The 25,304-nt window shown below is 33.4% G+C and overlaps 1 protein-coding gene across 2 annotated transcripts in view; it reads left to right on the top strand.

Moving 5' to 3' along the window:
- LOC120779797 (protein CREBRF homolog) overlaps positions 1-23,264 on the top strand; it is a 40,050-nt gene extending 16,786 nt beyond the window's left edge. For both annotated transcript variants that reach the window (XM_040112176.1, XM_040112179.1), the window contains exons 2-7: positions 18,391-20,176; positions 20,250-20,808; positions 20,874-21,094; positions 21,213-21,468; positions 21,535-21,660; positions 22,756-23,264. In XM_040112176.1, the coding sequence (XP_039968110.1) occupies positions 18,665-20,176; positions 20,250-20,808; positions 20,874-21,094; positions 21,213-21,468; positions 21,535-21,660; positions 22,756-22,862 (2,781 nt within the window). In that variant the 5' untranslated portion in view covers positions 18,391-18,664 and the 3' untranslated portion in view covers positions 22,863-23,264. The remainder of the gene's footprint in view (positions 1-18,390; positions 20,177-20,249; positions 20,809-20,873; positions 21,095-21,212; positions 21,469-21,534; positions 21,661-22,755) is intronic.
- The last annotated feature ends 2,040 nt before the right edge of the window (positions 23,265-25,304 follow it).

Here is a 25,304-nt window from a genome sequence, read left to right as displayed (position 1 = left end):
GAATCGAGTCCAAATAGTTAACTTCATTATCTTGCCTATAACAATTCTCAGGTGTGCTCATAGTGGCGTAAATTATGTAATAAAGTGTCTTATATACATTCACACTTATTAAGAAAAAAGTACAAGTTCATTATACAATTCTAGCAGCTTGTTCAATTGAGACCCGCCTAATCAAATTACAATGGAAGTATGCGTGGAATGAGTATTATGTACTTACTTATAAGTGATTAATAAATAAATATTTTATGTAATATGCGTCTGTATGCGGGTGTATACTTACACTTCAGACATCGTTGAGCAGTTTAACGTGTCAGCTCACAACACAGAGAGTCAGACAGCCAGACAAGCATTCAGTCAGTCGTCGGTCAGTCAAAACAGCTTTCCTTTTTTTATTTGATTCGTTTAAATTTTGCGCTCGCTTGTAATCGTATACACAGTTATTACCCACACTCAAGGTCAATACTGTTTATTTTTTATATTTTGTTTTGAATTCTGAATTCATCACACATCGTGTTATTCCCGCACAAATACATAGACTTATAGTTAGAAGAATTCCATGAACAAAAGCGAAGCGCGATAAACGAAGGAAGCAAAGTAGACATGTAAGTATACAGAGAGCGTAAAAGAGTGCGCAAGCACTTTTAATACTTGAGAGCAATACGCTCCGGCACCTAAACTTATGAGCGGGAATGTCATGGGAGCCACGAAAGCTCCACTTTGCCGCTCTGTTGACATTTTTCGATTACCTTTTTTTTGTTTCAAGCAAAAAATAATAAGGTAAATAAATAAATAAAGGCACCCTCCCGCTCTGTTTACAATATTCGTGCGCTCGCTCTCGCTTATTTGTTACGAGCGCATTTCGCGCTCATTAAATGAAAATACAGCTGCTTGGCTTTGTTGACGTTGGCAGAACTTTTAAGATTACTTTGTGTGCGCCTTTTAGTTTTGCTTAATTATTTTTGTACTCGTACTCTTGATTCGTACATGTAGACATTTTTTATTTAACAAGCTTCGGTTTCTAGCAAAAATTCCATTTTTTCGGCAATTTTTGTGTGTGCATTTTTTTGGGTGTCTTGTGTGTAGATATACACTTATGCATAGGTAGGTTCATTTTCGAGTTCTTTTTTTAATTTCAGCTTACATTTTATTGTTGTTATTTTTTCACCAGAAAAAAACATTTTCTGAAATATTTATTTTCATTCGCTCATCGTTTATTTTAGTTGAGTACACTGACACTCGCTAAACATTTTATTTTGTGTTTGCTTGTTTGTTTGTATGTTTCTGTGTTAAATGCCCGCCGCACTAATCTGCCGTCACTTTATATGAATGTTTTGAGTTTTTTTTCAAATATGGCGTCTCATCATGGCGGGCGGCCATAAACTGTCACGCTTCCTCGTCCACAAACACATGCATGAACGATTTTAAACGAAACACCTACATAACTTTATATACATATATTATTTAAAATTATTGATAGCTTTTAAATGTATACATACTTATATGTACATATGTATATACGTATTTATATATACATATATGTATAAAATATGCCACACTGTCATGTCATGACTGCTCTATTTATTTAGCATATGTATGTATATGCCATTAGTTCAGTGATCGGTCTGGCCGAAACTGCTTTGACAATTTCGACAGAGAAATGCTTACATAGAATTATATGAAGTTAAAATATATACAAATACATACATATGTACATATGTATCTTTGAACAAATGTTTTCAAAATTTTACCTGGTTGTATAACAATTATAATAATATATTGCATTTAAATTAGAATAAATATAAATATCCATATATTTTTAGGCTTAAAATTACCTTGCAGCACCAGTAAGTTAAATTTTTTTTATTGAAAAGCCATTTAATTTAAGAAATAAATGAGAAAAAATAAACATATAAAGAATTTAAAGTAATTTCAAGATTATTGATTCATTTGAAAAATTTTGGATTCTCTTGATCTCGAAAGCCGATCTCCAGAAGGACCTCCGAAAAAAGTGTCTTTTTTAACAAGTTTTAACTTTTTTAAGATCAAGATTATTATTATAATCGATAAATATAGAAAAATTGTGATTTTTGCCAAAATGGCAGCTTCCCAAAAAATAAATTTGCATCAAAATACACTTGAGATTAGATAAATTATAAAACCGTTATAGATATTATTATCAAAAATTGCATTCCTTCAGCCATTTCTCGACAAGTATATGAGAAAGTTATTTAAGAATTTCAAGGCGATCGGTATAACCGGTACAGAAAATAATTACTTCACCTACTTTGAAAACAGTGTTTCGAAAAAATGTGTTTAAAGTTTTTGGCGCCGATTACGCCAAGTCAAAGAGTCCATACAAATACGCTCCTATCTCCGAAACTATTTGCAGATCAACTTAAAATTTTCGGAGAATATTCTCAAATATAATCGTTATAATATAATATAATCGTTATAATGTATAATATATATTACATATATTAAAAAAACGGGTTTTGGATATATCCCTATAAATGTTATATAAGTGCTATGCAAAAAATAGTTGCTTCAGCTTCTGGCGTTGTTTTAAGCTCTCCTCTGGCTATTTTTCTTTCCTCCTAATTTAGGCAATTAGCAAATAGTCAAAGTTAATTTAGTCAATTAGCAAATTGTCAAAGTTAATTTAGTTCATTAGCAAATTGTCTAAACCAACCATAACCTTAATTTAGTCAATTAGCAAATTGTCGAATTTAATTTAGTCAATTTGCAAATTATCCAAAGTTAGCATATCCGTAATTTAGTCCATTACCAATATATCTTAAATTACTATACCCTTAATTTAGTCAATTAGCAAATTGTCGAATTTAATTTAGTCAATTTGCAAATTATCCAAAGTTAGCATATCCTTAATTTAGTCCATTACCAATATATTTATACTATAGCCTTAATTTAGTCAATTAGCAAATAGTCAAAGTTAATTTAGTCAATTTGCAAATTATCCAAAGTTAGCATATCCTTAATTTAGTCCATTACCAAATTGCCTAAACTTACCATATCCTTAATTTCGATTTGCAAACTGGCTACAGATAGCGAGAAAAAATGCTAATTAACTTAGTTAAGTGTCTGACACTCTAATTGAATTTCAATTTAGTTAAAAAGGAACATAAATTGTATCGTTGTTGTTGTCATGAAAAAGTTTACCAAATTAGTTTTAGAGATCACTACTGCAATGAATTCAGTTATAAATCTGGTAGTGTTCCCATTTGCAAACCCAGTTATCTCAGAAACACCGACCCTAGAGCATTTATAAGTGTTGTATTGTCTAGCCGAAAGCGATGCTATCAACTGTAAAGCAAGATTCTACTCTTTACTTGTGTAAAACTGTCTGGTCAAGCTTTTATTTTCTGCATATTTCATACTTTTTGTTAATATGAATTTAAATAATCCCATCACCAAGGTATATAGCAGCCTTAAATATAATATATTATGAAGATTTTTTAGTTACCCACTAATTTATGCCGATATACTTTTCATTGCATGTTCTATTATACATATTATGTACATTATACATCTATATGTATTCTATACTTGTATCTTGTACTATCTCTCCAGCGTTTCTTTGACCGTCTTTCGCTCTGTCTGTTGATCTTCAATTAGCAGTCCGAACATTTTGCACTTATCACCCAATTGCTCTTCGTACATATGTATGTATATACATATATGTACATATGTATATACTATAGTACATGTGTATGTACATATATATTTATGAACCGAAATCTCTTCATTTTTGTTATTGCTTTTCCAAGTTTGGCGCTTTCTTTGTTGCCATTCAGTTCAGCCTTTGTTGTCTTCTGCTTAAACGGCCAATTTTCAACTTTATTGCATTCTTTCTAGTTTTTTTATCTTTCTTTTGTTTATTTTTTTTTCTGCAATACGGCTACTAATGCGGCCAGCAACCGGCGAGTTTGATCGTGTGTGGCTAGTATAGTATGTGTGCATGTTTGTATATATTTCGCTAGCTCTAAGCTAGTTTTTCGTTCTATATGTATCGTATGTAAGCACTCGTTTGGGTAAAATATGGTTTTTGAATGATTATAATGTTGACGAAGTAAGAATCTTCAGAATTTCGAGCGGTACATATACATATATATATACCTTATTTTTTCGTTGGGTATACCGAAAAAAGAGTTTCCTAGAAATTTTTTTCAAAAAAATTAAAACTTCAGTAAAAATTTCGCGACATTTTTTTCCAAATAGTTATAATCGAAAAAATGTGCTTCGTCCAAATCTTTAAGAATTGTATATTAAAGACCTGTGTAGAATTTCATAAAGAACGGTTGAGTAGTTCTCAAGAAATCTTGCCAACCGACTTCAAAAACACAGCTTGGTGAGAAACTCGTTTAAAGACAGCGCACTTAGCCTATCTAGCCTCGAGTGCACAAGTTCTCAAGACTGTATCTCCCAAACTATTACTCGGATCAACTTGAAAATTTAGGACAATATACTAGAAGTGTTGTAGAATTTAATTAGACAATAAATAATTAATTCGATTTTTTGAAACCCGTAAGCCCATTTAACACCTTAAGGCACATTTTTTTCATATAAATTTTATAACTCATTGAAGAAAAATCATATAAATTGGAAAACTCATAGTTTTGTTAGTAATTTACTGCTCTACAATCTCATTCTTCTCATAGAAACTCAGTTTATTTGTTTGACAGCAGAATTAACCTGTATATTCATCGTTATCGGTTTCTATAGGCGGCTCATAAGCATTGTTTTGGTATCACCGGCATATTTTTTACCAAAAAAAATCTTGTTGAAGGTTAGACCTTACGATCTTACTACAGAACACATGAATTCTGGTCATTGCGGCATAACTTGTTATCGATATACTTACGCTTCTTCTTCTTATACTTATGTCTATTAATTATTTTATTTCTCTTTTGCTTATTTGAGTAACGTTAAATTTCTACTTAGTCCTAAAATTGTTAACCATTTAGCACACTAATGCATTTATTGCTAATTTAGTGCATTTCAACTTTTATTAATCGATTTTTTATCGCAGACAGTTGTATTTTGACATTCAGATTACTAAAAATAATGCCGGTCCACTTTTTTATGAACAAAGTCATACACATACTCACCAAATCACCTAGATAATTAAATGTCTAAGTGCTTGTTAATCTTTTAATATCAATTTTCAAGCAAATTTATATTTTTACCTCATTAAGTCGATATGTATGCTCGAAATAATTTATTTTACATACAAAGTAAAGCAAATTTTAATATTTTTATTATAATTGTGTTTCCCCAAACATACATACAAACATTCGTGTATATACAAAGATGCTTATATAGCTGTAAATACCAGAAAAAAGAATGTAGTCAGCCTTCGGTACGGGCGAGTTCAATAACCTTATATCCGAAATGTTAAACCAAATAGCGAAAAAAAATCAATTTTAAGTATTGGTTTGTGGCGATTAAACCGTTCAAGCATTCATGCCAAGCGTTGATACTCTCCTCATTAGTATGTATATTTTGAAAATGCCGTAAAATGTAGAATTCTTCGTTTTGTTATAATACGAAATTCTTTTATTTTCAGATTTTTTTAGGATTATTGTAGTTATTTATTTACTTTGGGTCCTCTTTCCCGCTTTTTCGTTGGCATGTGGAATTTGATTTGTTGCTGTTATTATTTTTGCAATTTAGTTTCAGATTTATTTTATTTTTTTTTTTGTGCTTATTCTTAAAATATTCTATAGTTTGAAGCTCTTTCTTATCTAGTTCCATAGATTTTGCCGCTCTAAGGTTTTAGGGTCTTTCTGTGTTGATGCATTCATCAAGTGGGGTTATCATCGGCTTCAATCTCTGAGATCTGAGATTAATAATATCCGCTCATTTTTTCTACTTCGCTTACTCATATAGAAAAAAGATATCCAGGTGGCTCATCTCCTCTGTTTATGTCCGCCTTTATCTAGAACTCGGCTTACATCTCCTAAATATCCTTCGCTGTTCAAGGTGCTGGATAAAGTATCAGGATTAGATATTAAGTCTCTATTAAACTTTGCAAAGAGCGTTGACTTTCTGCAGCACGTAAATTTCAGCTCATATTAATAATGAAACTCTTTCTGGCATTACAAAGGACCTGTAGATCTATGTATGCCAACTTTATCGAAAAGATCGTCAAAGACACACCTCGTTCTGGACGACCTTCGATCTCTTCAATTGATCAAATTATTAAAAAAAAAGTGTAGGATATGGTGCTTGAAAATCGTCAGTCTAGTGTTAGAGAAATGGCAAGAGAGCTTGACATCTCTCGCGAGTCCGTTCTACGGATTTTAGTGAATATGAAACACGTTCTTACTCAACTCGTCCCGATAAAGCTGAATTTTCGTCAAAAAGAGTACCGTAAGCAGGTCTCTTTCGACATGCTTAAACTGCCGATTAGACATGGGACATCGGAATGGAAACCGTTTTCCCAAAAATTGCTTATGAAAAGTGTTTCGAGGACTGGAAAAATCGTTGGCATAAGTTTATTACATCTGATGGGGATTACTTTGCGTTTTATTTACAATTTCCGGGCACTTTTTTGTCACAATTTAATATGGATTTTTTGTTTATAGTCGGTCATTAGCATAACCTCTCCAACCTTACTTAATTTTTTTTTTTATTTGTTACTCAATTTTTATTATTATAATTTTTTTTGTTATAAAAATTTTCACCGAACAATGGATTCACCGAATACGATCTCTAATGAAAACTGCTAAAAACATTGAACATTTGTCTAATGACAAAATGTCTCGATTTCGAAATGATCTGGTATAGAATAATATATCCAGTATATGTTTTGCCTTCATGTGACAATATAAGTAAATCCATATAAATATCTGAACTTTTCGTAGATTGTTTTTCACACTAAATTACTCATCAAATTATAACTAGAAACTGACACCAACACGATTTTTTTTTATTATTTTAGAAATTTATGTGGGAAACATACACCCAGAAGTTTTTTTTCTCACCTAACTGAAACATAAAAGTAGAAATAGTAGCATGCTAACAGCTAGCCATAACATTCTACCTGCTATTTTCAATTTAACGACCAGGAAGTCTTAACAGCACACCTTAAGTAAAGCGCCGTTATGTTCATGTTTTAAAAATCCAGCAATCTAAGTACACAGGTATGTTCGTTAGTATGTGAATCCATAAAATTAGCGAACTTGCATATGATTTTTATTGGCCACCTCTGCGGCAAAGCGAGCATAATTTAAATAAGTCCATATTTTCATTCAGACATTCAGACATATGTATATATATAGTGCACCCACACCTGTAAATAAATATTTTTATGAGCGCAACATAAATTACGCTTCAGGTATGCACATAAATGACATAAATGTCGCTGTTGAATTTTATGACTAAGTGTTTTCATAAATTTTCCGTATTCTTAGCTGACATTTGAGATAAATTTTGTAAATAAATAGATAGTTGCTAGTAATTGAGTTTATTTGAAAACTTTGTATTGCAGTGTTTTCGAAAATAGATTGCCGTGAGATTCTTGAAACATATCGTCGCTTAAAATGCAAAATAACATAACATCATATTTCATAAATTTACAGGCGAAGGAAAAACGATATAATATGTAGAAACTACTCATATTGGAAAGAATTTTGGTTTTCGTTATAATGTGGTTATAAAGTGGTTATATCTGTTATAAAGTGGTTATATATTGGTTATAAAATGGTTATATATTGGTTATAAAAAACACAATTTCGATGTTTTGGTGATACGTTGTTTTGCATTTCAGTCGACGATATATTTAATACTTCTGACTTTTGCTTGTCAGATATGTATGTATAAATGTATACTCTGCTTGAAAATGTTTTTTTTTTTTTAATTTTATGCAGTTAAAAATAGGACTGCATATGTATGTGTCTTAAAAATATTTTTATACTTTGACTTCCTGATTTATTGCAAAAAATGTCAAGAAAACAGGGTTTTTGAAACTAAGACTGACATCATTTTGTATGAAAATATTTATATACATAGTATGTAGTAACATATCTTGAATGTTTTTTTGTTTGTTTGTATGAATGATGATATGACCATTAAAAAAATAAAATCTCGAATATATGCGAAAAATTTTCGAAAAAAATGATATGGCTTGTATCCAACGTACTTTTCTCGAAATTCCCAATAATTTTTAGAGAACAAATTAAACCTGTAGAAGCAACATTTATTACCTTTTACTAAGCAGCTTCTAAATCAGCTGTTTCAACTAATTTCGTAATCTTGTTTTGGCAGCCTTTAATAAACAAAACACGTCAGAATAATTCTGGAAAGAATTTGTAATTCATTAAACCGGTTGACGAACAGAGGCAGGTAAAGCGATCAATCGTGGCTATTATTCCAGTTAGGCAAGCGAATAATTCGCAAAAAAAAAAAACGAAAATTGAGAAAAAGCAATAAAATTAAAGGGATTTGTAAAGCTGTGGTGGTGATCGCAGAGGCGAAGCATACATACATATACATACATACATACATATGTATAGTGAAGAGTGGGTTGAAATTTGTAAACAAAATATTTTTAAATAACAATAACGTTGCAGACAAACTATATTTGTAGATATGTATATGGCAGATAACTATGAAAAAAAAATTGGACGGAACGCAAAAATTGTTTTGACATAATCGTGCCAAAAGATTAGGACGCACTTTCAATTCAAATAAAATAATAAAAACAGACACAATAATAAATAAAAAAGCACGGTCGACTAATCGCTAATAAGAATAAAAAACATGAAAATAACATGAAGTTTAGTGAAATATACCCAGTGGGTAAATGTTGTGTGATTATATTATTTCGAAAATTCGAAATTTTTTCGAACATGCGAAAATGCTAAAAAAAGGAGAAAATAAATTAATATTTTCTGTGTTTTCTTCATTTAATTTTTTTGTATGTATATATGTATGTATGTAGTAACCTTTAAAAACTTACATATGAATGAAAGCAGTACTTTTAAGTCGATTTCTTACAATTTTCAATAAATGTAAATATGTTCTTTAAACAAAACACATGAAAATAACTTAAAATTAAATGAAATGTGCCCAGTGGGGAAATGTTGTGTGATAATTATAAAGTATTATTTCGAAATTTTTTCGAACATTCGAAAATGTTACAAAAAGTTTAAAAAAATTAATATCTTCTGCATGTTTCCGATAATTATGTTTTGGACACATAAGCAAGTTTTAAAAATTATTATGAATGATAGGAGTACTTTTAAGCCGATTTCTGTTAATTTTCAATAAATGCAAATTTAACTTATAAACAAAACACACGAAAATAACTTGAAGTAAAGTGAAATATACACAGCAGAAAATTGTTCGATGATTTTAAGTTATTTCGAAAATTCGAAATTTTTTCGAACATGCAAAAATGATAAAAACTTATATTTTCAGTGTTTTTTTTTATCAGATAATTTTTTTGAATATATGTATATAGTAACTTTTAAAAACTTTTTTATGAATCATAGGAATACTCTTAAGCCGATTTCTGATAATCGTCGATAAATGTATGCAAATATAACCTATAAACAAAGCTTCGTGTAACTTGAAGTCAAGTGAAATATATCCAGCAGAAAACTATTCGATGTTTATTACATTATTTCGAAAATTCGAAATTCTTTCGAACATGCGGAAATGCTAAAAATATTTAATATTTTCTATGTTTTCTTTTTTAATATTTTTTCGAGGTGCTTATCATGTAACTAATTTTTATTTCACCTAAAGCAAACTAGTTTCATATTCATGAGACTAGAGAGAAGTAGCATTCTTTGTCACAAATTCAATATCAACTGCCTGCATATAAGTAATGTGATTAAAAGTTTATCTTGTTTATGTCGAATCCGCTTGATATACATATGTATGTGTGCCTTAGTAATATGCCGGGCTGTTGCGCGCGACTTTTGACTTGCCGACGTCAATCTGTGTGAAAGTGTGCCAAATTTGTGCGGGCGCCGTAGTCACAGCCGATCACAGCCGACGCGCCAATATCAATGGCGGAAGCCCAAACGACTGTTAAGGGTACACAAATACAGAGACGCGCACACTTATAGCGTTAAATGAATAACTTAATTTGTGAATCGTACTTTTATTGACGTCTGTTGTTAATGTTATTATGGAAATAACACTGTAATACAAGCATACTTACATATATACTATACATACAAACAAATATATCAACTGAGTTGTGTTTTAATAATTTGTTTTTATTTTTATTTTCGAAATCTTGTTATTGTTTTCATAATCACAAATTAATGGCTTAGATCATTCATTCTTACAACTAAATATTCCGCATTGGGCAAATAATGCACGACGTTCCACTTCACACCATCGTCATCAATATTGTTTTGGCCGCTCGCTTTTTGAAGAATGAAGCACATGTAAACAACAACAACAACAAAAGTCTTCTAACATTTACAGATGTATATGATATGCATGTTAGGGAAGAAATTCTAGAAAAAAAAATTAATTTAATTAATAATGTTGGGTTTGTGTATAAGCAATTTATGGCGTCTGTTGACACACCCACTTTTTGCCACATATTTTCCTAGCTGTCATAATTGTGATAAATAACACATGAAGTATTGAGTCCCAATGGTTGTTTGTGGAGCAATTATATTTAATTAATATATTTAAAAAGCAATTATTACAATAATATATAAATATATTAGTTTTTTCGCTTTACAAACATTGATCGTTATAGTTTGTTATTGAATAAAATAGCAAAATGTTTATTAATTAAATAATAGTAAATATTAAAAAATAATAAAGCATGAATTAACTCAATTAAATACTAAATTATTGGCAATATATTTCCTTAGAAAAATCTAATTCTTTTTCTGCTCAGAACTCAAAACCAAAAAAGGCAAAGAGTAAGCTTTCGAAATGATTAATTTTTTGCCCTGACCAGGCAAGTAAATAAAATTTTATGTTAATAAATAATTTCAAAGAATATGGCATTTAGTTATGGTTGGCAACTCTAGACGAAAACATATTAAATAAAAATTAATTTTAATAAATAATATAATATTATAGCATTTAATAATTTAGTAATGGTTGGCAACTCTAGACTAAAATATATTAGAAAAATCATTAATTGTAATAAATAATTAATAAAAAAACAACAAATTTATTAAGTTTGGCGACTCTAGACCAAAATAAAAATGTTCACGCACGTTTCCTACTTGGCTCGGCTTACATTTTTTCGCAGTTTTTCTTTTCCCATAGTTGGCAACTCTATGTGTAAATGAAAAAAAAAATTGAAAATACTTTATATTTTATACCCAAATGATTGGCAACTCTAGGCCAAAATTTATTTAATAAAAATTAATTTTAATAAACAAAAATAGTACATAATTTAGTTGGCAACTCTAGACTAAAATTTTATAAATAAACAATTAAACTCTAGACCAAAATATATTTGAATTAAGGCCTGCACGAACGGCTTTCACGAACGCTCTCTGTGCCAAGTAGACTTACATTTTGCTCAGTATTTTTTCCATAGTTGGCAACTCTATGTCTAAAAATTATATGTGTAAATGAAAAAAGTTTAAAATATTTTATATTTGCTAACAAAATGGTTGGCAACTCTAGACCAAAATTCATTAAATAAATTATTTATAATAATGGTTGGCAACTCTAGGCCAAAATATATTTGAATTAAAACTTGCACGAACGCTCTCTACTTTTTTCAGTTATATTTTTTCCATAGTTTGCAACTCTATGCCGAAAATTGAATTTGAAAAGTTATATTTTTAAACCGTGTTTTTGCTTTCCTTTATTTTTATTCTTTACTTTTTTTATTTAAAACTATATCTCCAGAATCCATTTAGATTCCAAAAAACACAAATAAATGTTTTCTACACTCCAATTTTTTTTTTTAATTTTTGTTTTAACTTTCCAAGAAAAAATCTATGCTTATGATCTTATGGCATATTTTTTAACACGCTAGTGTAATAAGTTATAAATTTGAATTTCTTGCAAATTACCGCTTCTTTTTGGCAAATATTTACTTTTTTTAGTAAATATGTAAGTGACATCAACAAATTGTTTGTAATTAAATAATTAAGTGAGTCAAGCGCTATAAATTGAGTAAAATTTGTTTATTAAAAGCCTTGGTGATGGCATTTCAGTCATCAAATTTCACCATCAAATCACCTTTAATATTTAAAGGGCAAATTTTCGTTAGTAATTATCTCATGGAAGGTATATATGTATGTACGTGAGCTCAGTAGTTTTTAAAACAATTCTTTAGTGGGAACTAGTGTTGAGCAACCGATGCTAATTAGTACTTCATATATACATATATGTATACTATAGCTACATATAGATGGCTTATTAAATTAAAATGCGTTTGAAACTGCTTCTGATAAATTTTTATGTACTAATATGAAAATAGAGGTTCTCAGATCAGGAACTAGTGATGATCGTACAACTAACTAACATGTATGTAAGTTCAATCATGTCAGCAATTCACAATCTAAATAGCATTCGTTCAAGAGATTGAACAATCAGCTAATAGAATACTAAAAATGTACATACATACTTTTTATCATTATTCTAAATCCAAGACAGCGTTTGTAGTAATGGCTTTTAATGATAGCTATCGCTGAACTTCTCTTTTAGAACAACCACTCACTTCAATTTCTGACAAATATGTCTATATTATACCATGTTCAGACTCTTAATAGAGCAGTTAAGGAATCTTCAACAATTTAACCATTAATTGGTCTCAATTTGCTACAGCTTGAACAACTAATTGTACAATTAGTACCTAATTGACAATAAATTGATTCAAAGCACCACAATCAACCCTGTGGAATTTGTTTAAAGGTAGGAAAAGGTAGACAATGCAAAGGCGAAGCTAAAGAAATTACGGAAACCCCAAATTTCACTAAAATCAAATGCCGAAAATTCAACACGAAAATAGTTCGAAAAAAAGTGCAAATTGAAATAATCATTACTTAGGACCCTCCAACTTTTCGATACCATTTTTGTAATACGATTTGTTCTTTGCTTCAAAATAGGCCTCAGTTTCGTCGATCAGCTCTTGATTCGGCGAAAATTTCTTCGCAGCGCACATCTGAGAACAGGAAACAGTCGCTGGAGATCAGATCTGGAGAATACTGTGTATGCTGAAGCAATTCGAAGCCCAATTCATGAATTTTTGTCATAGTGTTCACCGACTTGTGGCAGAGTGCGTTGTCTTGGTGACTTTCTTTTTCTTCAAATGCGGCCAGTTTTCGGCGATTTCGTCCTTCAATCGGTCCAATAACGCTATGTAATAGTCAGTGTTAATGGTCTTTCGTTTCTGGACCGCGTTCATCGTTTTCAGTTCTTAACTAAAATCATATGGATTTAATTCTAGTAGCGCCATCTATGTATATGTCAGGTCGGGGACTTTCCAGTTAACCTGTTCGAAACCGTCTCAAAAGTGAAATAATTGTCATAAATCGAACCAAATATGAGCGATTCGAAGAAGGGAATATAGCTCTTTTTTAAATTGATTTTAATAAGATATCATCTTTTATAAAAAATTTTGAGTGATCTAAATGGCCGGCGTTGCAACAGAAGATACGATGTCTCATCTCTTTCGTTCTCACGGTAATGACCTGAACGAAATCGGATTTATCTCTGGCTAAGACTTGTCAATTTTGGGATTATATAAGTGAAATATTTTTATATAAGAACAACAACCGTTGTCTGCTCTAAGCCTCTCGTTTTTAAAGTCCACTTACCAGCTTTGCAATTAGTTCATTAAGAAATCTGTTATTTCAAGCGGTAAAAACTATTGTCATCGCTTCCAACTCGAAACATCGCCGCGCAAATTCAAAGCGTGTGTACATGAATTGCAAAAATGCAAATTACAATCACGCGCTGCATCGGTGAAACAATACTAACAACAAAACATTCTGTAAACAAATTAAAATGCGAAAGCCAGAAACAAGAATAAGCGGAAAAAAACAAAGCGGAGAAGTGCAAACATCAACATTGCAGAATGAGCAAACAAACGAAATGCAATAAATTGCAGCCAGCAAGCGAGAAATGGCAAACGAAGCGAGCAACAACGGGCGTAACGAACAAAACAAATCGTCAAAGTAATTGCTTGCAATTGAGCGGGCGCGCGAAAAAACTGCATTGGCTGCATTGCAGACGGCGGTGCAAAGCAAAAACAAAATTACAACAAATATGAAAATATTTGCTGACGCACACATGTGCTATGTACACTTACATACATTCGTGCATATGCACTCCTATTGACATCGATACCCGCAGACGGCAATAAAACTGTCGCGGTACAACGGGGCGTATGATGAACATGAAATGATGCTTTTTTTTGATGGCGGCTGCAAAGTGCACACATACATATGTACATATAATAAGTGTACAAACATATAGATGTATACATTTGCTGTGCATAGCCCTGACAATGAATTGCAAAGCTGTGCAGCTGTAAGTGCATTTTGGGGGCAGCGAGTGCCATGCGCCACTTAGACGTTTTCTGTTTATATGAATAACAATAGCAACAACAACAGCAGCTACGGGCAACAGCAGACACAATAAATTGTTGAATTTTTATAATTTCCATTTTTTCACTATAATTCAACTGTGTAAGTATGTATGTAAATTTTTAAATATTGCTGTATGCTTATTATCGATTTTTCGTAAATTAGTTCTTCAGATTTCGAGATATCGTTCTGAAATTTTGCACACATACTTTTCTCCCCTAAAAGCTGCTCATTTGTCGGAGCTACCAATATTTATCTACTATAGCATATAGCTGCCATACAAACTGTGTAAACGCTCAGAATCAGAACCTTGTATGGAAAACTTCTTTATTTCGTGAGATATCAGCACGAAATTTTGCTTAGAATATTGTGTAAAGCACTGCTATAATCTCTGGACAAATTGTTCAGTTCGGACCACTATAACATATAGCTGTCATATAAACTGGTCGGATAAAATTAAATGCTTGTAAAGAAAACTTTTTTATTTGACAAGATATCTTCACGATATTTTGTAGAGATTATTTTTTAAGGCAAGGCTTCAATCCCTGAACATATTGTTCAAATCGAACTACTATAGCATATAACTGCCATACAAACTGGCTGATCAAATTCAACAAAAAGTTCTTTATTTGCGCTATTGTGTATTAAAAAATACATATACTATAAGGGAGATTATATAAACTGTTTATATATGTATTTATTTATTTTTTAGTCATCTGTTTTTTATTTTAATTCTTTTTCTATTCCAGTTTTATCTTTCATTTTTTAATAAAACCTATTATCAAACTATTAAAAAATACATATATGTATATATGTACTTATGAGGAAAATTATAGGAACTGTTTATATATTTATTTTTTAGTCATCGGTTCTACTTTTATTTCTATTCCATTTCTATCTTTAATTTTTTAAATAAACCAATTATCAAACTATAAACAAAGATTCCATGCCGTTTTTTGAATGCCTGTGTTTATTTACATTGTTATTGTTTTTGCTAAAACCCGCGCATTTCGTTGCATTGATAAAATTACTCAACTGCATTATAAATATACTTATAATTAGATCCCCATGTCTATGTGTGTGTGCTTCTCACTATATTGGCACGTGTTGACTTTTCTTTTTTTCCTCCTTTTTTTGAAATTTTTTTACTCTCAACTGTCTGTATTTACCCACGTAAATATGTATACATATTTACATTGACTCGCTGCATTGGCATGCGGCATCTCAAGTGTTTGCCCACCAACTTCAATTACATTTACATTTAGAGTATTTTGTTTTTCGTTATTATTTTTTAACACATTCTCCTCCGCGAATTCACTCTCTCAGCGTCACTCTCAATCGTCCTCAGCATGTTTTCCCCACAAGCTAGATAAAATTAGCAAAAATGCTAATGACAGTCTAGTTGGTAATACAATATTAAGCAGTTAAGTAACTGTTTGTCAACAGAAATGCATACATACAAACATACATACACACAGCTGCACATTCACATACATACGTGGATTGCCGACACGTTTCTCGAGTGCAATTTTTAATTTGTTTACAATTTTCTTGGCGTCTGCTGTGCAGAGCGCAATTATGGGCTATGAACATACACACACACGCACAAAAGATAAATATATTTATGTTGCACGCTTTTATATCGCTTTTATTAATGGCAAATTAATTGAAAAATAACATGAAGCAGTAAATAATAAACACTCGCTCCTCCCAGACAGACTGATCTGTACTCTGCTGCTTTTTCTTTGTTTTATGGATTATCACACTTTGCGGCGCGTGTATTTATTATTTCTATGTTTAGATACATTTTCGTTCGTACGCTGAAACATCTATAATAGACATTAAATATAGATTATGGCTTTTAAATGGAATGTTGCAAACAAGGTTGCCATATGAACTATTGTTTCGAATGTTTTAAGACAAATTTATGACTATAATTATATTAAGAAACACGGAGGAGAAATAAAATGTTATCGATAATTATCGATAAATTTACATAAATATAGATAGTTTAGTTATTTATCGAGCAAACTGCAATCGTTGTGATAAGTATACTAAGGAACGCATAAGAGTGGTAAATTTGTATCGATAACTATCGATTAATCATCACATAAATATCGGTAGTTTAGATATTTACCGAACAAAATAGAATCGTGGTGATACAGTACTAAGAAACACATTTGTTAGTAGTTAATTGTTATCGAAAATTATCGATTAATTATTACATAAATATTGATAGTTTAGAAATGTATCGAGAAAAATATAATAAGGTGAAAACAGTACGAAGAAACGCATAAGTAAGCAGTAAATTTAATCAATTTTACATAAATATCGATAGTATGCTCAATAATGTACAAAAGGTCCGAATAAAATTACTCAATCCATATTTGCGAAATAAATTCGCAAAAAAATAATTTTTTTACCATGAAAACCTTACCCCCTCTAAGAAAAACACCCCCTCTAAGAAACACACTAGATCAGTAAATTTGTATCGATATAGAATAGAAATAGAATCATGATGATAACATTACTAAGAAACACATTTATAAGTAGTAAAGTTTTATCGATAATTATCGATTAATTGTCGCATAAATATCGATCGTTTAGATATGTATCAAAAAAATACAAATTTGTTGATAACTGCACTAACAAACATATAATTTAATTACGTTTTATCGATAATTATCGATATAATTGTATAAATATCGATATTTTTATATTGATCTAACGAAATAAATTGTTATAACTAACTTATTTATTAATGCACAACATAAATAATTTTTTGATTGGTCTTTAAAAATGAGTGTGGTACCCAAATCGATAACATAAAAAAAAGATATTGGAACAACTAGATTATAATCGATATTACAATATATTTATAGTAAATTACACTAATATATCGATACATAAATAAACTATATCTATATTTTCGATCAGACGTACAGTTGTAGGTTATATGCAAAGTAGCTTTTGGAACATCTAAACATGTTTTTGCGGATTTAATCCATCGTCTATCTCTATTGGAGCAATAAAAATCAGCAAACGTGGATAAATAGATTAGATTATTACTTGATCCTTCATTTTGTCCAACTGTCGCAGTAAACTTTTGTGTACTCTATATTATAGCTCATATTGTTATTACTTTCCATATGCAAATATAACTGTATATAGTAGCTGTACACATTAAAATAAAAATAATTGAATGGCGATTGATTTAGTTAGGCGTGCGATTTGCTTGCTTAATGAACTTGATCTCTGCGTGGTGAGTTACCACGCCCTGTCTGCACCAGCCGCTCATTAATGGCATTTTAATTCCTAGCATAACTGTGCAAAAGTGAGAAGGCCAAACAGTTTTCAATATTCTTAATGAGTTTTCAATAAATGCATGGCAGCAGGCAATCTCTTAGTATTTTCGAAGTTGTAGCGCATTAAGATTTATATACACGCAGGGTTGCATTTCGTATTATTTTATAGAGATTCCTATAACATTTTTTAATTAGATCAGTTAAGTGAGACAATTAATGGTTTAATTGAATCAACATGTTAGTACTTAATTTAGCTGAAAATATTAATATTTGACAGCTGTCAATTTTCTTGTATTTTTTTAGCCGGACAGGGTATATTCAGATTGACACGACGTGAGAAGGTATTTTAGCTGCGGTGAAGGGTTTTTCTTGTTTTATTGATTTTTAAATCGTATTTTAATTTTATACTATTATTACTATTATTAAAGAATTCTTTCATTAATATTTTATTAAGAAATAAGTAATTTATGTCAGTTTTGCTCTTAATTACCCAGCTAAAAATAAACTAACGATTATATTGTTTCTATTTACAGCTCAATCTCTACTAGGAGCCGGTTATTAGCCACCACAGGCCGCGGCGTCGGCGCCAACGCCATTAATTAACAGCCAACCACAGCCGACAACAAAGGCTTTACATTAGTCGTCTCACACATATCGTCTAATAGCCGAGTAGCAGTGTGTGTCGCTACAAATCGACGCACCAGCAATAATACTACAACAACAGTAGCAGCAACAGCAGCAGCGCAGCGTCCTAGTGACCGCAATCTATGCACCGGCTGCCGCAACAGTGTCAGCACTTGTCGTAAAATGACCGAGAATCAATTATTTTCCATGTCGACCGATCTATTCGACACCTCGTCCAACAGCAGCAATCCACTAAAGTGTGATATCTTCTCGTTGGCGCTGAGCAACAGCAACACTTCCAGTCTACTCTTCGGCACATCGACGCTGCCCGCACTTAGCCCATTGCAGCAGCTGAATGTGAATACCGTTTTCAATACAAATTCCAACTCCAGTCCCAATTCCAATTCCAATTACCTTTCGAATACAAATTCGAACGCCAACACACCAAACGACCAACAACACCAACAGCAACAGCAACAGTCGCAGCACACATTCACCAGTATCGGCGGCAACAGCGTTGGTAGTAGTGTTGGTGGCGGCAGCATCAGCGGTAGCAGTAATGTGATGCTGACCAACGCCATAAGCATACCGCGCAGTAATAATCCAAATCAGAGTCATAATCCCTGGACGCAAGAACGAGATTCGCATCATCATCCCAGCCCAAGTCCCTTGCAGCATCATCCCCATCATCTCAATAGCCATAATCACAACCAAATCTCTTCCATGATGTCTGCACAACAACAACAACAAAATAACCAACAGCAACAGCACCAACAACAACATCAGCTGCAACAACAATCGTTGCAGCACTCACAGCCTCGTCTCTTTGTCGATTTCTCCGACTACGGTTTGGATGTCGCCTCGCTGGACGCTGCCTCGTTGTCGCCAACGCTGCTGCAAGATGTCAGCTTGGGCGCTGCTTCGCCACTGCACGGCATCACGTCCAACGGTTTTTATGCGGCCGACGCCTCGCCGGTCAGCAACAGCGGCAGCAATAGCATAGTTGGCAGCGTTGGTACCGTGGACTCGGCCAGCACGCTGCTGGGTCTGAATGATAGCATACGCTCCGGTGATGATGGCAACAATTCGTTGCTGTTCGATGTCACCGGCACGCCCAACTCGAGCGCGATGTGGAGTGACATCAGCAATGCTATCATCACCAAACATGAACCATTTACACTGGAGGAGGACTATATTTTTCCCATAGATAAGGCTGAGATACAGGCTGCCGGTTTCGGTGATATACCCGATGAACACTTCCTCGATGTGATCGATAATTTTGATGAGCTCTTGAACAGCGGTGCTGGACAGAATGACTTCATTCTATCGCCTCAACAGAATAATAGCTCAAACAATTTGCAGCAATTGAATAGTCCACAGGCCTCGCCTAGTGGTGCACCACCAATGGAGTTGTTGCAGATGCATAAGCAACAACAGCAGCAACAGCAACAACAATTGACACAACTGCAAACGGCTCAGCAGCAGCAGCAGCAACATCAACAGCAGCAGTCGCAGCAGCAACAACAACAACCACGTATACAGCACAGCAACAGTGCTGGTGGCGCCATACACACACACCATAACCACCACAATTCGTCTAGTCCATATGAAATCTACCATAGCACACCGAATAAGCAGCAGCAGCAACATCAGTTAAGCAGTTCGGGCTCGAACTCATTCTCTCCGGGCAGTCAGGTGAGTCCAAAATTTAGAAAGTTACACAGGCCGATTTAAATTTCAATAATTTTTTGTTCCTTTCCACCAACAGGCCTCGCATTCGCCACTTCAGTTGAATTCCATTACGCCACCACCACCGCCGCATGGTAATCGCTCACAAAGCTTGCAGGTGAAGTCGCGCAACATGTTGGAATTGCAGAAGAAGGGATTCTCCATGTCGCCCGATCGTGTCAATGGCAGCAGTGCCGGTTTGTTGGGCCAGTCGGTGCCGGGAAATAGTCACTTGCTGCTCTCTGGTAATGCGCTCAGCCCCAGTAGCGGTGGCAGTAGTAGCGGTTTCGGCAGCACCACTGGCGGTGGCAGCAGCACTGGTGGTTCGGTACGCAAATCGTTCCAATATCCTAGTGATACATCCATATCGCGCCTGTCCTCATCGGCGCCCACACATCTCGGACTCGAACACATTTGGATGCGACGTGAACCGCGACAGCATTTGCTGTCTACTGGCTCGCTGGCCGAGGCTGAATCGTTCTCGTCGCTTAGCACCGGCAGCGTGTTGTCGCCGGATGGTATTGATTTCTCGCAGGACGATGATGACGATGCGTCGACAGACTACAACAGCGATAATTATGATGACCTATCCAGCGATGGTATGTTCAGTGTGCGCTAGAAATTTAGAGCACATTTATTAACTTTTTTTCCGTTTCTCACTCAGGTTCTGATAATGAGGACGACTCGCGCACCACCATTTCCGGCCACATGTCAGGCGGTAAAGGCAAAGAGCGCTACTTTTGGCAGTACAATGTGCAAGCTAAGGGGCCCAAGGGCAAACGGCTTGTATTCCAGTCACGTCTGGAGGATCCGCACGTCTTGAACGAGGCCACCGATCCGGTGTTCAGCCCTAATTGTTCCGTGCGTGGTATCAAGGTATTCAAAGTAAATACAACCAATTGCGTCATCGAACCACAGCAGCAGTTCTAATGCAGGCTGCTATTAACTATAGTTCTCTAATGGGTTTCCACGTACTAACGGCATTTTTCTTACATATTTACAGCACAGCGGCAAGGCGCGCAAGGGTGATGGCAATGATCTTACGCCGAATCCACGCAAATTGCACGTCATCGGCAAGGAGCTGGACAAGTTGGGTCGCACCATCAACGACATGACACCCGTGTCCGAGTTGCCCTTCAATGTGCGTCCGAAATCGCGCAAAGAGAAAAATAAGTTGGCCTCGCGCGCTTGCCGGCTCAAAAAGAAGGCTCAGCACGAGGCGAACAAAATCAAACTTTTTGGACTGGAAATTGAACACAGTAAGTATTCGACAAGCTTCAAGCCACAAGTTCACAGTAATTATTCCGAATATTTTTCGTTTACAGAACGTTTAATTAATGGCATTTTCGAATTGAAACAAGCATTGGCGCTCAAATATCAAAATCAAAATAATGTCGAGCACACCGAGGCGATTAATCAGCGAATCGAACAGATCTACAAAACGGCACAAAGTGAGTACGGTTATATGGAAGATCTACTGTGAAAAGTACACTTTTTGAGGGCAGGGAAAGTTATTGTGGTTAAGAATATTACGAGATGTTACATTTAAGAGCGAGAAGAGAAATTTTTATAAATTATCCGTTTCTATATAGTTTTAGGTCATTTTGGTTCACATCAATTATAATATACATATTTCGAGATCTTGACTAATTTTAAATTTATTTATGACTTCCTGAGTTAATACTTCAATCAGTTCTTCAATTTCGGTGTTAACCTAACCTATAAATATGTAAAATAATAAAAATTTTTGAAACAAAGATCTTAAAAAATACTCTTACCGATTCAAACGAGGTTAGATCAAATGGGAACGGCTACCTCTTCAAACTTACTCTCTTCCGCCATCCCTGCAGTCACCTGCTTGGAGCAGCACCGTCTTTTAGGAGCATGAAGAGGTCCTTCCTCAACTACGTTGACTACATAAAATAATACGCCGACAAGACTTCGGACGCAACTAACTTCAGACATGCACTGACCGCCATTCACAGGTGTTAATGGCTCCAACACCTTCACCGACTCCCTCTCAGTGAATGGCGTACTTGGTGTCTAACCACACCCATTGTAGACGAAGAACTCGAGTTGCCGCGAGAAACGAGAGTGACCCTTGCGCAGCTTCGTTCTGGATACTGTAGCAGGTTAAAGTCTTATTTATCCAGAATAGATCCTGGCATATATATGTCCTGCGTGCAATGAGCCCCCGCATGACAATAGACACCTCTTTGCATGTCCTGCTAACCCCAAACATCTGACACCCTTCTCCCTATGGTCCAACCCCGTCGAAATGCACGTTTCCTGGGCCTACCGTTGGATGACGTCGATGTCAACTTATCTAATCCTTACTATTCTATCGGGATTAGGTACCCGTTACAACAAAAATAACAACAACAGGTTAGATCAACGCAAAACCGGCTGTTGTGCGAATTGAAGCAAAGATCATAGTGACTACTTTCTAGACTTAACTTGGAATCATTAGTTACTTAACTGACTAATTTTAGGGTCGTTACCATATTTTCGTTGTTATACTAAATAGTTCCCTTTCACTCTTCCAGCTGGTCTGCGTATAGCTGGCGATACCACTGACTTCGTGAACAAAGTGCTGGAGAATGTGAAGAGCGGCGTACCAAACGGCGGTCTCGAGGATCTAAAACACTCATAGAAGCGTGAGAAACGAGAAGTGAAAAATCGAAGATGTGAATAGCTATTAAGGATAAATATTGGAGGCTCAAAAGTGAAAATGAAAGGCGATATGATGAAGAGTGAGGAGAGTAAAAACGAAAGCAAGCATATTGTAATGACAACTGTAGCCGAGGAGTAGAAGAGTTAACAGTTGCACACAAACAACGGTGAAAGTGAAGTGTGAATGCTTACCGGCGAATGAAGTGAAGAATTTACGGCGGTTACGGAAAAATTGTGTTACAAAGAAGATTATCAGCTGGTAGAGCATAACTGATAACAAGGAATACGCAGAAAGCATGTTTTTATGTAAAAAAAGTTGTTAAATGTAAACGAAAGAGGCCACAGTTATATAAATACATATATATTTACATATACATATATATAACCTAGCTTTTAAGTGCTAATGTTATGCGGTGAAAAGTAATGGTTAATGAGCGGATGTAAAACAATATAAGCGGTTGTTGTTGCTGTCTGGCGCGTTATATAATTAAATATGAGCCACACATGCAAACATACTTATATATATACTATATAACTACATGGAAGCATATATATAAATGTTCTTGTTGGCTTACAAACTAACGTTATGTTTATATACATACATATGTATAAATGCCTAGGCTTTAAGGATTTTTTAAGTTTTGCTTTCACGTGCAAATGATTGCAGAAATTTTTAACACACATACCTATATATACAAACAAACATACATATATGTATGTATATATAGAAATAAACTACTATTTTCGATATAAAAATTTAGTGAGTTAGGCATGGAAGTATGAATTCAAGCTAGTGATAAGCAAAGAAACGTAAGAAATTTGTTGCAAACACACGCACACACATTTAACAATGTGTTGGTGCACTTTTAGGCGCCTGAACGTCAACGAAACCAATTGTGCAGTGGCGCCGTGAAAGCGCACTCAAACGCATGCGCTGCTATGAGCCGTGCACTTAGTTGTTAAAACATATTTTTAAATACATAACTATACATATACGTACATATGTACACATTATATATACATATATATAGAGCATGTTATATATTAAGCGTTTTTTTCTAATAATAGTTGTATTTTATAAATGAAACACACACATAAACATATTATCATTAACAAATATAATGAATTATTTGATGAAAAATTTTTAAGTTTAGTTTGGCTGCTACTGTTTTGCGTTTAAGTTTTTTGTTTGTACCATAAACACACGCATGCACACGCATGTATGTGACGCCGTGTGTGAAAAACAGCAGAAATGCCGAAAGTAATGTAAAAAAACTTTTTTGAAAATATTGCGCAAAATGCATAATTTCTTAGCTTTTATTTATTGTGTTTCATTTTTCAATGAATAAATATTATTGTTATGTAATTTAGCGCTCATTTCAGCTATGAGTGTATTTTTATGCATTAATAGTTGTGTTTTGAACATCATGTTACTTGATTTTATTGAGAAAAAATTTCGATTTTGTTGCGAAAAAATCTTGATTTTGTTGAAAACACCTACATGTACCTTAATTTTTATTGCACGCAACTTGTAGCGAACTTAAACACGAACGCACGATGCAAAGCCGAAAAACTCTTGCTAAAAGAGTTGGCTGTTTTTTTAATAAATATGCAGATATATTAATATTAAAAATTTATTATAACAATGCTACCTTCATAATTTAATAAAGACTTGCATTATAAATATGCATGTTAATTACCAAAAAAAAATTTTTTTTTTTAAATAATAAATAAGCAAAAATATTGAAAAATGCAAACAAGCCATTTACCGTTGAATATGCACATCGTCAACTAAAATGCAAAACAACGTATCATGAAAAAATAGCAATTGAGTTTTTTATAGCTCACAATGCCATTTTCAGCTTACGCTGTCAGATATAACCAATACATAACCATTTTATAACCAATACATAACCATTTTATAACCAATATATAACCATTTCATAACCAATATATAACCATTTCATAACCAATATATACCCACTTTATAACCGAAACTCAAATTTTGTTTAAATTTGTGTGGTTTCTATTGCATCATGTATCATAAAATTTTAACTTCTCACTGTCAGATATAACCAATATATAAATAACTTATATAACCAAAACTCAAATTTTGCTTCAATGTGAGTTGTTACTATTACATCGTTTTTCCTTCGCCTGCCAACTTTTGAAAAGTGTTGTTACGTTATTTTGCATTTTAGGTAACATTATGTAATTGTTTGCATTATATAATTATGGGTATTTGGTTGCTTTAGTTTATACGTAACTAGCAGTTAATTGTAAATGCACCTATACAAACACGCATACATATTTACATATATATAAAACATGTATACATAATATACAAATGCTATAATTAACTATAAGTTTTATGAACTTCAACATATACAGGGTGATATAATTCTAATTATGCTAATTAATT

This window comes from Bactrocera tryoni, chromosome 1, assembly GCF_016617805.1.
Source record: "Bactrocera tryoni isolate S06 chromosome 1, CSIRO_BtryS06_freeze2, whole genome shotgun sequence".
Classification (NCBI taxonomy): Eukaryota; Metazoa; Arthropoda; class Insecta; order Diptera; family Tephritidae; genus Bactrocera; species Bactrocera tryoni.
The sequence above is the reverse complement of the archived record's forward strand: the minus strand, read 5'-3'. Positions and strand labels throughout refer to the sequence as shown.